Source organism: Natator depressus, chromosome 1 (genome assembly GCF_965152275.1).
Source record: "Natator depressus isolate rNatDep1 chromosome 1, rNatDep2.hap1, whole genome shotgun sequence".
NCBI classification, from domain to species: Eukaryota; Metazoa; Chordata; order Testudines; family Cheloniidae; genus Natator; species Natator depressus.
The window spans coordinates 107,409,277-107,425,632 of record NC_134234.1 but is presented as its reverse complement, the minus strand read 5'-3'; the positions used below and the strand labels follow the sequence as shown (position 1 = coordinate 107,425,632).

General features: G+C 39.2%; 1 protein-coding gene across 4 annotated transcripts in view; it reads left to right on the top strand.

The window, feature by feature from the left end:
• Positions 1-16,356, top strand: part of CARS2 (cysteinyl-tRNA synthetase 2, mitochondrial) — a 43,578-nt gene that overhangs the window by 10,907 nt on the left and 16,315 nt on the right. For all 4 annotated transcript variants that reach the window (XM_074963675.1, XM_074963686.1, XM_074963694.1 and 1 more), the window contains 7 exons: positions 1,801-1,872; positions 2,538-2,643; positions 3,457-3,540; positions 4,346-4,475; positions 4,826-4,959; positions 12,200-12,267; positions 15,485-15,551. In XM_074963675.1, the coding sequence (XP_074819776.1) occupies positions 1,801-1,872; positions 2,538-2,643; positions 3,457-3,540; positions 4,346-4,475; positions 4,826-4,959; positions 12,200-12,267; positions 15,485-15,551 (661 nt within the window). The remainder of the gene's footprint in view (positions 1-1,800; positions 1,873-2,537; positions 2,644-3,456; positions 3,541-4,345; positions 4,476-4,825; positions 4,960-12,199; positions 12,268-15,484; positions 15,552-16,356) is intronic.

Genomic DNA, 16,356 nt, shown 5'->3' with positions numbered 1-16,356 from the left:
CTGAAGCAACTCCTTTCTGGTTCCTAGAAGGGAGAAGAAGCTTTCCTTTCGTACCAAGCCTTCTCTCGATTGCAAGAGATGTGCCTCCTCTATTCTACCTCTTCCCCCAAACTCTTGGCTACTCCGATAAGTGGTTCAAAAAGTGCTAAGCACTAGCCTGGTGAAAATCAGGCCCCTTTAAGATGTCTTAAATCAGGCATCCAAAGTCACCTTTGAAAATCTTGACCCCAGTGCCTGCCTCTAGTTGCTTATAACATTCCTGAATAGCATCTGCAGAATAAAACCGATGTATTTCTGCTCACCTAATTCTGAATGGCAGCAATAAAATTGAATTTTGTTCTGTTAATTTAATTCTGTTGCTCCTGTCTGCCAATTCAGAAAGACAGCCTTCCATTCGTTCACATGCAGCAGATTATTTTCCAAAACCTAAGGACTAGAAATTTAAATCTTGCAAAATTTGATAACATAGCACCTCCACTTGCCAGGGAAGGTTTTGTTCTGGTGAATTTTTCAAGCCCTGGCTATGATGAGTATTTGAGACAAATGTAATATCAAATGCAAACTGATTCTTTATTTCTGCTTTCCACTTATTTATTCACTTTTGTGAAGATCCCTGTGCCTAGCTGTGAGCATTAAAAACTTGTAGATATTGTTGGAGTGCTACTATGCTTTACAAAATATTTGACTGTCTATCAGTTCATTTCCCCAATTGCATTCACATATTTGAGGAGCAGCAATGAAAAGTTGAAGTATTATTAATTTTTAACAATAAAAATACCCTGTGTGATGTCTGTAAGTCTCTGTTCTATAACTCTGACATATATCAGTAAGTGTTGGAAATGGCTTTATTGCACCATGAATCAAAGAATATCAAAAAAAGAAAAGGAGTACTTGTGGCACCTTAGAGACTCACCAATTTATTTGAGCATGAGCTTTCGTGAGCTACAGCTCACTTCATCGGATGCATACTGTGGAATTTCCACAGTATGCATCCGATGAAGTGAGCTGTAACTCACGAAAGCTCATGCTCAAATAAATTGGTTAGTCTCTAAGGTGCCACAAGTACTCCTTTTCTTTTTGCGAATACAGACTAACACGGCTGTTACTCTGAAACCTGTCATAGAATATCAGGGTTGGAAGGGACCTCAGGAGGTCATCTAGTCCAACCCCCTGCTCAAAGCAGGACCAATCCCCAACTAAATCATCCCAGCCAGGGCTTTGTCAAGCCTGACCTTAAAAACTTCTAAGGAAGGAGATTCCACGACCTCCCTAGGTAATGCATTCCAGTGTTTCACCACCCTCCTAGTGAAAAAGTTTTCCCTAATATCCAACCTAAACCTCCCACACTGCAACTTGAGACCGTTACTCCTTGTTCTGTCATCTGCTACCACTGAGAACAGTCTAGATCCATCCTCTTTGGAACCCCCTTTCAGGTAGTTGAAAGCAGCTATCAAATCCCCCCTCATTCTTGAATGCAAAGTAAGCTTAGCATTGGAAGCGAAGTCCTTACTGAATAAAAATAAAAGATTTGTGGACTTAATTTTTAGTCACTTTCTATAGAAAGGTGTGGATTAAAATGTTCCTATAATTCAAACATAAATGAAATACCACTTTTATGCTAAAACTGTCTTTTATATAGTCTCTGTACTGAATGTTGGATTAATAAACCTTCCTTGCTTTTTTTTTTTTTTACCTCGGGGAACCTCATAACTCTTCCAATTAGCCATTAACTGACTGATAAGACTATACTATTTTGTATTATTTTGATTTTTGATTCACTCATCTGCCTCTCTTCTACAGATGAACATATCACCATTAGCTCTTGCCCGGGTTTATGAAGAAGGCTTTAAACAAGACATGGCTGCATTAAAGGTGTAAATCTTTAATATTTTATCTTTTCAAACTGAAATTATTATAAAGTGCATTTATTTGTTAAAGGAAAAATGACAACATGATTTTTAAGTTATATTTTAATTGACTAATTTAAAAATACTCTATTTCTGATGAATCGTCCCTTAAATAGTACAGAGTGAACATTTTTAAAATTCCTTTTAAAAATTTTTATAAGATGTGTCTTTTGGCAAGGGAGAAACTGTCTCAAGGAAGGAATGAATGGTTATAAGCTCTTCAGGATAGGTACTGCATACTGCCTGTGTTTGGGCAGTGCCCAGCACCAGGGGGCTCCATTGTTGGTTGTCTCTAGGCACTAGCGTAATGAAGATGATTAATCAACTACAGAAAGGGCCTGATCTAAAGCCCATTGAAGTCAGCAAGTGTCTTTGCATTGACGCCAAAGAGCTTTGCATCTGGCTCAAAGTGCTGTCAAATGCACCAAGTAAATAAGCTAGGAAAAAATGGAGAAGTTCTTTTTTCGGTAACTGTTTTCAGTTATAAGCATCTTAGGTGTTATTTGTAACTATAGTATATGCAACATTTCGAGAAAGAACTGTTGTGTTTTTACGTTAGCTGGGTTCCTTTAAACGTGCTGGTATTGTCACAAACTAAAGCAGCATATTCTTTCTGCTTCTTTATTTAAGGTTCTTCCCCCGACAGTATATATGAGAGTGACTGAAAATATTCCTCAGATAATTTCTTTTATAGAACGAATAATGGCTAGTGGACATGCTTATGCAACCTCCAAAGGTAAGACTTCTAGCAGTACAGTTTGATGTTAATGTGTATGCAAGAAATTCATTCTCTTCGTTGGAGTTATAACCAGACCACTCTGGGGTCAGTTCAGATACTCAATATCATCTCTTCCTTTGATTGATAACTGATAAAGCAAATGCTGTGAATAACTTCAACACACTTTTTATACATGTTCTTAGCACTGTATACTTACATTGTAATTGAAATGTGACTGAGTTTTTAATGTTGTTCTTTAAGGGCATTAACTGCATTATATAATTCCTAAGGGAAAATCCTGGGCTAGAAAACCATGGAACTGGCACATTCTATTTCATCAGAGGTTTGTGCAAGATAAGAACCCGGTAGTCCCTATGGGAAGGTGTGCATTCCTTATGCACTGCAGAGCACATCTTTTGCAAAACGGAGTGTGTAGTGGGGTTTTAGAAGCAGGGCTGATGATTGTGGGGGGACCGCAGCTGCACGTTAACTACACCTGTGAGAGGCTTCATTTGAGTCCTGAAGAGTACAGTTGATATTATGTGAGCAGAAAAGAACCCAGTATGACTTTTATATCCTAGGGTGGGTTTGCAGTTAGAAAAAATAATCTTATGTGCGTGATAAGCAAACTTAATCTGTAGTCTTTGAGACACCATAAACATGGAAACACATGCTCTCATTATTGCAGTCACTGTCCAGAGCAAAATGATTCTTTTTGGAAATGGTACACAACAGATGCTTTACTCAGGAAAAGTGTTTATCTTTTCACCACACTGGCAAAGTGAATGCCCCCTATCTTTATAATAAATCTCAATGTTTGTTTTCTAACAGGTGATGTTTATTTTGATGTCAAGTCTAGGGGAGAACGATATGGAAAGTTAACAAGTGTTTACACTGATGTACAAGAGGAAATGGGTATGTTGATATGGACTGGTTTGGATCAATACTTTGTTTCAGTTAAATGTGTTTTCTGAGGCTTAACTAGCATGTGTATGAAATCCTAATATGAAAGGCTAAAACAATACAAACAGTGCATCTCCTTCTTAGTCATAGTTCTTTTGTAACTTTAATTCATAGATAATATTTATTTAGTGCTGAAGAAGTTTTGACCATTTTTTCTAGCTGTATGCATTTAAGCCCCCCCCCCCCCCCCCGACTTTACTTCACTTAAATACAGTTTTCTTGCTGAAAAATTGGAAGGAAAGTTATTCTGCAACCACCAGATAACCTGTGTTTAGGAGAAATGATTGTTTTATATTCCCCAGGTTATCTTTGGATGGAATAGAGTTAGAACTATGTTAGGTGTGGGTCTGTTAGTGGGAGCTAAGATCAGCCTGGGCACTTATAGATAAATAAGATTATATAATTTAGTCAAATACAAGTTACTGAGTTCAATGCAGGGGGAATTGGGTGAAATTCTTCAGTCTGTGTTACAAAAGGAGTTAGACTAGATGATCTAATGATCTCTTCTCACCTTAATGTCTGTGAATGAATCAGAGTCCATTTCTAGCTCACGGTAGAATGTTCAGGATATAATTTTTGTTGAACACTTTGTGTCCAACATGTCTGTCCTCCTGGCTAGGGAAAAAAATACAGGAAAACGGAAGTGTCTGTCCAAGAATAAAATCTGGATAGCTCCCTTTACTGACATTCTGAATGGCTTCATGCATTTACTCTTTTTGGAGACTTATCCTATTAACAAATAATAAATTATTGGCAGTTGATAGTGATAAGCGACATGTCAAAGATTTTGCCCTGTGGAAGGCAGCCAAACCTCAAGAACTTTACTGGGCTTCTCCCTGGGGAAAAGGAAGACCTGGCTGGCACATCGAGTGCTCTACAATTTCGAGGTCAGATTTCCTAGTTTTTTAATTTTGTGCGAAAGTGTGTGCCTGCGTGCGCGTGTGACTGATGTGGATTTGGTAACTGGAACAAGGAAAGGATATGTCCATTTGTAATTTTTGAATATAAACAAAAATAAGAAATTGCTGACTATAAAGAAAACATGTTCATTTTTGCAGAAAGTGAAACTGGACAAATACATTGCTGAGATTTTAGTATTTCTTAGAATACTTGTTCTGTTACTGTAATAAACTGGAGAAAGCATTTGGATTTAAAGTGTTTCAATCTGTTAATTACTACATTTCCTTACAAAGGCTCTTGTGGTGTTCTGATTTTGATCAGTAAAATATTATTACAGTACAGTGTTTGGAAGTCAACTGGATATCCATACTGGTGGCATAGATCTTGCTTTCCCACATCATGAAAATGAAATTGCACAGTGTGAGGTTTATCATCAGTGTGAACAATGGGGAAATTATTTTCTACATTCTGGTAAGTAACAGCTTAAATTTAGTTGTCTTAAATTTTGAATATGGCTTTCAGCTTTTCATGGCATGCTTTTATGCTCAGAAATGTGGAGAAAAACTTATATACAGATGTACTGCTACAATGACCAAGTTTCTGTTTTCTCTAAATTAAGAAGGATAATTGAAAATGAATTTTACCTTAAATAATACAAATTGACTCTTATTTAAAAAAAAGTTCAGAAATATAGGAGTTTTTAAATTGTAATTGGATTTTTGGAAGTCTCTAAGTAGTTAAACTGCATTACCATGTGGGGTTTTTTGCCCTGGATGAAACAAATGGAAGGGAAGGTTAATTATTTCTCATTGAAGATATAGTCTCACAGAATTCTCACTCATCCTTCACCTGCTTTCCTTAGAATTTTGAGATGTCTTTTTTATATTTATTTCTCCCAGAAAACTAGAAGAGATTTATTTATTTACTTAATTGTTGTGCATATATTTCTAAAAATAGAAAAACACATCACCTTGGAATCAGAGCCCTCTAGATCTGGGGGAAGGTGAGCAGGGTAAGTAGATGAGTCAGAATTCTGTGAGATGTCTGATTATAATTTTCAGAAGCACCAAAACGGAGATGGATTACAAATCATTCTTGGACACCTTTAACTGTTGGCATCAGGTGCACTGGGCTTGAAATAAAGTGTTCAGTAGAAAGCTGTAACCAAAACGGCAATATTTATAAATGTAATAAAGGGATTTGAGTTGTGGAATGGAGAGTCATCTGTACCAATGGAAAATTAAACCTGAGGATAATGCTGAGATATATAAACAGATTAACAAAGAAAACCCCTCAGTGGTGTTTTTCCAACAGAGAAACATCTGGATTAGAGAAAGATACTGGAGTTCTGAATGTGTAATTATTCTGTTGTTGACATAGCACTAAACTCTAAATTCACTAAATCCACTGAATTCTGCTGAGAAACTTTTATCTACTGTTAGCATTATTTCCAGTCATGAGAAAAGAAACAAGATTGTGTCTAACATGCTCTATAATTGACTTCCGTTGCTTTATGCTCTCCTGTCCTGGCGTCCTGAAAAAGAAACAACTTCAAACAAAGATTTCTTCCCTCTGCCTCCTACTCTTTTTTTCAGTCTTGTTTCTCCACAACTCACCACAATTGTTGTATTGCCCAGTCTATTTGGAACTCACTCACCGGGCACTTTATCTTTAAATTTCCCCCTAAAGCCGTGGGAGCAGTTCATCAGCTGGTCTAAACTGTCATAACTCCATTGAAGTCTTCCTTTCTAGCTTTCTTTAACTTCCTCTTTGTGATCCAAACAATTTACATTGTCTTTGATGGCAGGGTTGACAGACTAATCACTTCATATCTTGAGGAGATTCCCGTACCCCCTTAGCACAGGTGAGCACCAGAGACCGTTAAATTGCCATATCAACTATGATATACCATTCTATTTTATAGCTAACTGTTTTCAAACATGGTTTAAAATTAGCTCGGCCATATTGATTTTTAAACACTCTTATCAATGTGAACTTTATTTAAATCAAGTATAGAAACCATATCTAGCCTATGCAACCTTAACTGATTTTAATCACAATTTGGCACCGTCAGCATTGGTCAGAGGGGGGAAAAATAATAAAGGACGAGGTTAGCTAAGGCATACTTCTGAATGTCCCCTGCAGCTTGGTGAGTGGGGAAATTCAGAATGGAATTGTTCAGAGGTCTAGTGTGGATGGACCCATAGTGTAGACAGCCTCAACCTCTTATTTCCACACTCTTACAGACCTTAAAAAAAGAGAAAGATTGAGAATTAGGTGACTTTGTAACCTGTTAAGACAAAAGACGTTTTCCAGACAGCTACCTCATTGGTTTTATCTAAATAGACTCTGTGAAGGGGCCAAACCCTTGTCTGACAGAGTCTCCTGTTTGTGGCATTGCTCAGGATTGTATAGCTCCATGCTTTGCTGCTCTGAATAGGAATGCCCCTGACACATCTGTGTACAGCACTCCAGATAATTTTGCTCTGCATTAGGCTTTGCCACGGCATCATCTTATATTGGTACTGATAATGGTACCAGGGATATCTACCCTGTATATTATGGTCCTCTTTCCCACAGTGATTATTCTGACTTTCTCCAAAATTGGTGATGATAAAGCCTGATTCTGCATCCCCAACCCCTGCACATGTAGAGTACTGCTTCTTCATGCAAGAAGTCCCATTGTGTTAGTTGAACTACTCATGTGAGTAAGGACTGCAGAATAAGACCCATAGTATGTGGTATATAAACATAGGCCTAGCACAACTTGCTGAGCAGTAGATTTAAATTCATGGGGATTTGCAAAGTGATCAGAATGAGAAGAAAGAACCCTAGAACTGAAATGCCCATAGTACAATTCTGCTTGGAGGAAACTCTTGTTGCAGTTGGGTATATTTGTAATGTTGGAGCCATAGTTGATCAAATATCCAAATGCTACTACTATTGGTTTAAACCCAGTCTGTGACCCAATATGTTTGAGTTTAACTTTCTGAGATTACAAGTATAGACAGTACTCACCCCTGGAGTCTTCCTGCTGCAGCTCTAATGCTAAGCAGTATGTCAGTTCAAAAATTCCTGACCTGTAATCACAAAGTATTAGTTTTCAAGTCAATATAAAGATGTCCATTTTTGTTTTGTCTGTTAATAGGCAAATATGCCTTTTGTGGGACCAACTGAAATTTTAAAACTTACTAGCAAGCTCTTTGGGGCAGGGACTGTCTCTTTGTTTGGGTTTGTACAGTGCCTAGCACAGTGGGGTCATGATGATAATATATATAATATACTGGGAATGGCTCAGACTTGTTTCATGTATTACCACCTGCACTGGTTAAATTGAACGCTGGTTTCAACTCCCAGTGTAGAGTATGTTGTAAATCAACAAATGGAGATTGTCCAGTGGCAGTCTGTTATCCACAAGAGGTGCACTTTATTCCCTAAATCCAGGCGAGTTTAGTGGCTTCTTTGGTGAAGGATGTTCACTACTTTTCAGTGAAGGATTCTAGCTGGTGGTACCCTTTCAGTTTTAGTCTTAAATGTTGCAAATCAAACTGTAGAAACATTCTTGTCTAGGAAAGAATGAAGGATTCTGAGTTCTCCCAGAAAGAAGGAAAGAAAAAAGAAAGGGAAAAAAACCTGGATTCCAGTGAGAATTCAGATGACGATTCTCTAGAAGCCAATAAATTATATTCTTTCAGTTAAGAAATGCTGCTGGAGGAGGATATTGTGAATTATTTAGGACAAATGATTCAGCTTCAAAAATAATTCTGCTAACACTCTGGAATACTGACAGGCTCAGAATCATAAGAGCAGTCCTCATTAGAAGAAAATCCCTGCACTGAGGATAAATCATCTTCTAGAGATTTTATTTTTAGACTGCTCAGCCTCTGGGAAGAACACCAAGCCAAAGTTGTGAAAATCCTGACATTTTAGATTCTTTAATGGAACCATCCTCTCCCAGTGATGGGATTCTCTCATATAGAGGAGTGGGATTTGAAATAATTCAGATGTTGCTGATGCCTTCTTATGAAACCATGTGATAGAGATACTCTGGTCAAACATTTAAAACCTGCCTGCCTAAAATTAAGCACTTAAATCCATACTTAGACACACACACAAAAATGGCCTGATTTTTTCCAGGTGCAGCGCAACATGAGTTTCCACTGAAGTCGGTCAGAGCGGCAGGTGCTCAATCACTCTGAAAATCTGGACACTTTTATTTAGGTGCCTAACTTTAGTAATAATACCTAGCTCCTGTATAATGCTTTTCAGTAGCAGATCTCAAAGCACTTTACAAAGAGCTCAGTATCATTATCCCCATTTTACAGATGGGGAAACTGAGGCACCGAGCGGGGAAGTGAAAATGATGGCCTTTGCACAGTAGACCAGCATTATTTCTTACCGCATGCAATAGGGTGAAGGACAAATGCCTGAAAATAGGATCTTGTTTTGATGGCAGATCCCTTTTTAAACCAGTCTTACACCTGTGGATCCCTGACTCCTCTCCCACCCTTAACACTGTGCATTGTACAGATTCTGTTTCCAGTTGAGGAGGAAGGGGTTCGACGCATTCTCCCTGGAGACCATCACCACTGATCCTTAATCAGCCACAGGAGTTACTACAAAGTGCTACCATACTGGGCCCTTCTCTCCACATCCCACACACCCAGGGCTGAACACACGGCCTCTGTAATAGGCCCTGATTTTGTTTTTGTGTGTACACGCACGCGCACACACTCAAACAAACCTGCAAATCAGTATTATGCACTGAATAATGTAAAATTCGTACAGCCAATTAGACTGTTGAACAGTACAAGGAGCAGAACTTCTACTGCTGTCTAAGAGAAACAAAACATAATCACATAATATCCTTTAAAGAGCATTCTGACTGGGGTATAAGATGAACACTGAAGAGTGTTGATTTGAGTGGGGAGCAGTAATAATTGGATGGAGTTCAAAGCAGAATTATTGTAATTGAATAGCCAGGAAAGTTCAATTATTCATATCCACAGTCCAGTATAGTTCTTACAGCCGCACTTAGTGCTGGATCCTGAGAGGAGCTGATCACCTCTGAGTTGAATGGGAGGTGCAGTTGCTCAGTATCTTTCAGGATTAGTCCCTTAATGTGAACAGCTGGCTTAAGGTTTTTAACCACAGTTTTTGAAGTGGTGCTGAGTGCTTTGTTCTTGGCTACACTTATAGCTAAACCGTACTCAGCACCAATTCAGCTGCACAAATTCCTTGTGCTCATTATCAGCAATGGATGGTTTTGCTAATGTAAACAAGACCCAAGAGTACCGATATGTCTGAAGGGAACTCTTATCAAATGTCAATGACATTGTGTAGCAATGTTTGAGCTGAGCTACATGCTATCCCAGGTGCAATACATACTCCTGGGGGAATTCTGCACCTAAAAATTCTGCACACATCATTTTAAAATCCTGCATATTTTATTTGTCAAAATAACACAAAATAAGCATGCCGGTTTCAATCATTTTGGTCATTTATTTCAAAATACCTGTCAGCAAGTATGTCTGTAACAATACAGAAAACAAAAAACATCCAGGAAATGTTTTTTGACAAATAGATTCCTTAGTAGGCATATTAATACAGAACTTTGAGTAGTTCATTTAAACTACAATATAGAAATGTGTGTCCCACATCCCTCAGAAGTGCAAAGGCTCGGGGGGAGTCAGAGGTAACGGAGGAGGTTAGGGAGAAGGAAGTAATTTCTGGGGGTGAATCTGGAGAAGTGTACGGGAGAGACGTATGGAACAGGTTTTTTTGATGGGGGGGTAGGGAGTTGGGGAGCCTCCCCCATGAAGACCCTGTCTGACCCCTAGTCTCTCCCATTCATTCAGGCACATCTGCCTCGTCTCTGTCTCTGTCCCTGTCCCCGCAACTAACTCTTCTGAATTCCAGTGTGAGACACCCCCCGCAGCAGCCCCTGGGTGCCCCACTCTGTCCGTCCCCACCTCACCTGGCCCCTCAGGTATGCTGCTGTGAGTAAAACAGCCCCTGCTGTCTCCCTTGCTGTGGCTGGCTGCTTTGGCTCATGAGCCAGCTGCCCTCTCCTCTGGTGCCACGGCAGTCTCTGGTGGGCGAAAGGTGCAATTGCAGCACCTCTCCAGCAGAATGTATTATTATTCTGCGGAGATAAAAAGTCTCTGGAAGACATGAATTCTGCACATGCGCAGTGGTGCAGAATTTCTCCAGGAGTAAATACTGATGGCTGCTGCCCCTCCTCTGCTCTGGGTCCTGCAAACCCAGAGCTTATTTCAGTCTATAAAATGCAGCTATTAAAGAGTCTAGGGGCATGTGGAGTTTAATTTAAAACAACAAGCAAACCGCTCGCCCACATTCAAATGCATCATCCGAATACACCAAAATGTAAGTCCCCACTACCAGTTCACTTCTACCGTCTTAACCCATCCGCCGAACCTGATAAAATATCTTGACCTCTGTAGGCTGGCACTTTCAGGTTGTAGTGGACCAAAGTGGGCAGTAGGTTTCAGAACAGAAGCCCCTTCTTTGTAAGTCCTGTTGCCAACCTTCTCTTTAAACAGTATGACAGCAATAAATAAAACTCCCTTGGTCCCCACGAACAGAATTTGGTAGTCTGTGCTGCTCAATGTGTGTTGGAGATGGAAGGGAGCAGTTTATCCACAACTACTTGCAGAGATGTCAGATTTAGAGCATCGCAATTCATAGGTCTAAACATGATGCAGCCAGGACCATACTGTTCACATGATCAGGGTTTCCAAAGTGGGTGTGTTTTAAGGGGCTTGCCTTCTGTTAATTGCGGCTGGCCTGTTTTGCTGGAGGGGCAGCCAGGGAAATATCTGCCTTGTGTGAAAAGGATGCAGTCCCAGATACAGACAAAGACTGCCCCTTTAGTTCATTCTTCTCTGGTCTTCCCACTAACTTTTTCATCACTTTTAGCTCCTGAAGCATTTCTAAGCCCAGATCTTCACAAGGAAAACAGTCTCCAGTTAGCCTTACTTTGGGAAGCTGCTGGTAAAAACTGTTGATTGCTTTTCAAAATCCTTGGCTCGCTTTCAAGTCCTTTTAAGGTGGAACTTCATTGTGTATATGTGATCTTTCTGTAATAGATGAAACAATGCTGGCAAGATGTAAGAACACTTAGTATCACCTGCTCCTATTAAATCCTAAATTTGGTGGAGGTTTGTATGTCTCTTCCCTACTTTGAAACTTGCCCATTTTGTGTGGGCACTGTTGTAAGGCAAAGCTTCTGAATTAGTTATCTGTCTGTGTTACACTTTTATTCCATTTTTGGATTTGGCTGGAAAATGCCTTGCTTTGCATGAGGATATTATATGTGTGAGGAGGCTTTACAGGCCTCCAAATATTGCAGAAGGATGTCAAGAGGTAAGACTTTTTTCTGTTATTATTTAGAAGTGTGTGTGTGTGTGTGTGTGTTGGCATTTCTGGTGAAAGCAAGCTATTTATTTTCTTCCATTATGTTAGTTTTATTTCTTTAGATTGGTTTAAAATGTCCCCATCCAAACCTCTGGGTGCCTAATGGTGTAGGATTTGGCGTAAAGCTGTGGTTAAAAATACAAAGCACTGCACTGAAATGGTTATGACAAATCCATCTAAGTATATTCTACCTCCAGTTCCTCAAAGCAGAGTTTGCTTTTTCATTTACCACTGATTCAGAAGCAGACTAATTTAACCATATTTTTTCTTCCAGGGCATTTGCTTATTAAAGGAAATAAAGAAAAAATGTCAAAATCATTAAAAAACTACATTACAATTAAGGTAAAATATTGTTATGAACTAGAGAAGTTCTGGTGCGTGCGTGTGTGTGTGTTTAATATGCCATCATTCATTATGGCCCTGATTCAGGAAAAAAATATGGACACATTTAAATCATGTGTTTAAATCCTGTCCTGTAGAGGAACGCTTTCCCCAAATTTCCAGACCTGAAGAAGAACTCTGTGTAGGCTTGAAAGCATGTCTCTCTCACCAACAGCAGTTGTCTCTCTTCCTCAAATTGGCGCCTTTGTGCCCATTATGTCTTATTCGAGCATATTAACCTTTAGTTATCAGTAGGAAACCTGCTCTTACTCAAGGGTTGTTTGGCGTCCTAAGGCCAAGGCAATGAGCCATAATCAAAAGATATAGTTCAGTTCTCTTCACATAGTGAATTTGATACTCCTGTCTTAACATACGTGAACAAAGATACATATTCTGGAACACAACATTCATACCATCTATTAAACTGGTCAGCAGACAGCAGATATGAATTCATTAACATAGGCTATTCATACTCTCTTTCAGTCTGGGGACACTACTTTTTTGAGACTTCATTCCTTATCTCATTTAACATGAAGCAGGATTTGATAATGTAAACCCTTTTATATGGAACTGATGTATTTTCCATCGCCAGTGTAGACGGCTGTGGTAGCTGGCATTTTTGTTTTAATTTAATTTTATTTATTTTATTTATTTTACTGTCACTCTTCTTAACTCAAATAGACCTTTACCTCGTAGCTACTATCAAGCGCTTGCAGTGGGTCTGTTTCAGCCTATGCAATCCTGTTAGATGATTACCGTATTAGAGAGGCATAGGCTCTTGCCAAAAGCAGCTTTCTTAGCTAACTCCACTGAAGCAGTCACTTCTGGTGGCTCCTGTCTATATGTTTATTAGTGGGTTTAACCACAGGTTTTGAAGTGGTGCGGAACACAGTTTGTCCTTGATTACATGTACAATTAAGCTGTGTTTAGCACCAGTTCAGCTGCACTCATTGCTGACATCCGTTGTCAGCAATGGGTAATTTTCCTCATGTAGACAAGGATTAAAAGGCTGTCTCAGCACATACATTCCTCTCTCTCTGCCCTCCTGGAAGACTAATTATAATCCTTTGAAAATCAGAGTGGAATGTGAGCTGCTTTATTCTTAATTCTCCTGATGCTGTCTGTGTACAGCTAAGCCTCGTGTGCCCTAGGAAAATTATCCATTGCTGACAGTGTTGACAGTAATTTTCCTAGTATAGACAGGTGCTGGAGAGGAGTTGGAGGAATGAGGGTTAACGCAAAAAGCACAACTTCAAAAAATAGAAATAGTCGGCAGCTGCATTTCTAATGGAATGTTATGAGCTGAGAGAGAATGTTCCTGGGAAGGTGAAGAGAACTTTGTCATAGCAAATAGCTTTTACATCCAGGGCAAGTAAGATACATTCAACAATAAATAACTACTGACTCAGCACCCCTCCCTGCAGTTCCCCAGGTGTACTTTTTCCTTAGTCTAAATATATATAGATTAGCCGTGATTAATGAAGATAATCTTGTCCTGTAGGTAATTTTCAGACCAGTGAACCAAATTTCCTCGCATTTAGTCATTCTGCATCGTGAAAGCTAAACCCTATGTGGGACTTTTCATGAGAGTTCTGAAAAAATTCAAGGCTAGATGCCTACTGCCATTGCTTTGTCTCCCCTGCCAGTAATACACTGAACACATTGCAAATAGTCAGTGAGGCATGGCTTTCCTTTCCTGCAGCCATGTTTGAGGCCCTTGATCAAGCTGTGCTTTTCTGCAGTATTCCACATGCACACAGCTTCTGGTCTGTTAAAATAGCTATTCATATTCTCCCCCAAAATCAGTTTTGTGTGAATATTTTCAGTTTTCCCACACACCCAGTTTTGAAGAGTAACATGTTTTCCCCCAAAACATAGATTTGAAAAAAAAAACCAAAACCATATATACATACATACACATATCCATCTATCGAGATCTTCCAATTCAGATAATCCAGATGGGCCTTGCTCCAGCTCAGAGTTTTGATTCATACAATTTATTTCCTTCCTTAGGCATAATACTCTCCTACCATACACTACCACAGTGTCTTCAGGCACTTTGAGTTTACTAAGCTATATAAAGTGTATAGAAAGATAATTTAGTATCGCAGTCTGATTCTTGATTTAGCTTAGCCTTGATTGCTCCAATTATTTCTATTTTTATTTTAGACACTGTACGTGCTTGACATTTTGCTACCTTCACTGTGCCGCTTGCTCTGTAATATTGAAACAGACGCTACATTTCTATATGGATTTCTTTGTTTTCCCATCTTTTCAGACTTGTACTAACTTCTCATTGCAATGCTATGGTTCAGCAGTACTTAGAGGGGCTACCAATTTACTACCTCTCATCTGCTAATTTAAAAGATCATGAATGTAGCATTCACTGTTACCTGCCACTCTTCGTGCTGAGAAGTAGACGGGGTTGTCACGTGGTTGACCACTTTTAAATAAACCATCACAATTTGAAATGGTTCTTTGGAAGACACAGTAAATTTCGTTATCACAAGAATGAAGTTTTAAAGCAACCTTAACATTAATCCAAAATGAGGGAGTTACCCTCTGGATGAGTAGGTTTTTGACAGGTCTGTATGGATAAATCAAGGTAGTACAGGAGAAGTTAACTTTCACACAGTCCTGATTTTCCTTCTATTCCTACATATTCTAATCTAATTATAACATATAAATTAAACTCTAATCTAGTTCAACAAATCCAGCGTTCTGTTTGTGAAGCTAGCAAGACTTCAGGGTACCTTCCCCCTTCTGTTGTATCTGAATCTCAGCACAGCATTTCAGGTTTACTTTTCTCTTTGTCCTTCACACTGTGTGCTTGCGTGAGATGATCATAACGATGAAAATTTAATTTTGAATGCATCTTTCAATACTTTATATCGACAGCTGGCATATATCTGACATTGTCATGTTTAATTCTGCCACAAATAAACTTTAGTTTAAAGTTGAACAATTAAAATAATAATCGTTTTCATACATTAAAACATTATAATGGCAAAACTGGATAATCAAAAATGTATTTATTAATCGTTCCCAAAAGGCTAAGAAATGAACACAAAATACAGAAATACAAATCCCATCAAATACAAAGTGTAAAATTACACAATGAAGATCTGTTTAGACTATGTCTAGTGTAATACTGATTGATTGTTTGTTTGTTGATTAGGATTTTTTGACAAAGAATTCAGCGGATGAATTCAGAATGTTTTGTTTGCGCAGCAAGTACAGATCAGGTAAGAAAAAAAGGGGGCTGATTAGTTTGTTTTTTCACGCAATCCTCCAAAATACTGAAAGGGTCAGTGCTTCAATGTGTTGGGTTATCTTCATGTGGAGTCTAACTACGTTAATTCCCACGCGTAGAAGACTGCTCAGCACCTTGGTAATGTGTGCTGATCTCTAACATGCTGGGAATTTTCATGCGCAAACCGTTCCCTGACAGAGAGAGCTTTTTGCTGCTTAAATAATTTCAGCTATTTGTAGGAGCTACACTTTTCCGCTTCCTCAGCGGATCCTTGCTCACATTAGGGGTATGTCTACACTACAGCGGCACAGCTAAGGCGCTGCAGTTGTGCTGCTGTGGCACCCTAGGGTAGATGCTCACCTCGTTGACGGAAGGAGTTTTTCCTGTCGATATAGTTAATCCACTCTCCAAGAGGCGGTAGCGAGCTCAATGGAAGAATTCTTCTGCATCTTCCCTGGGGGTTAGGTCAACCTTACTCCAGTGCTCAGGGTGCAACACTTTTTACAGCCCCTGAGGGATGTTGCTAGGTTGATCTGTTTTTTCAGCGTTGACCAGTGCCTTGGTAGCCGAAGGCTCTAGGAGTGCTGTTTATTCCTAAAATATTTCACAGAAAGGGATGAAGAGAGAGTTGCCTGAAGCCTGGTTTACACTTAAGAATTAGATCGACCTAGTTGGCTGCTCAGGGCTGTGAAAAATTTTGTGCCATGAGCACCATAGTTAGGTTGGCTTAACCCCCAGAGTAGATGCGACTAGGTTGATGGAAGCATTCTTCTAACCTACTGCCTCTTGGAGAGGTG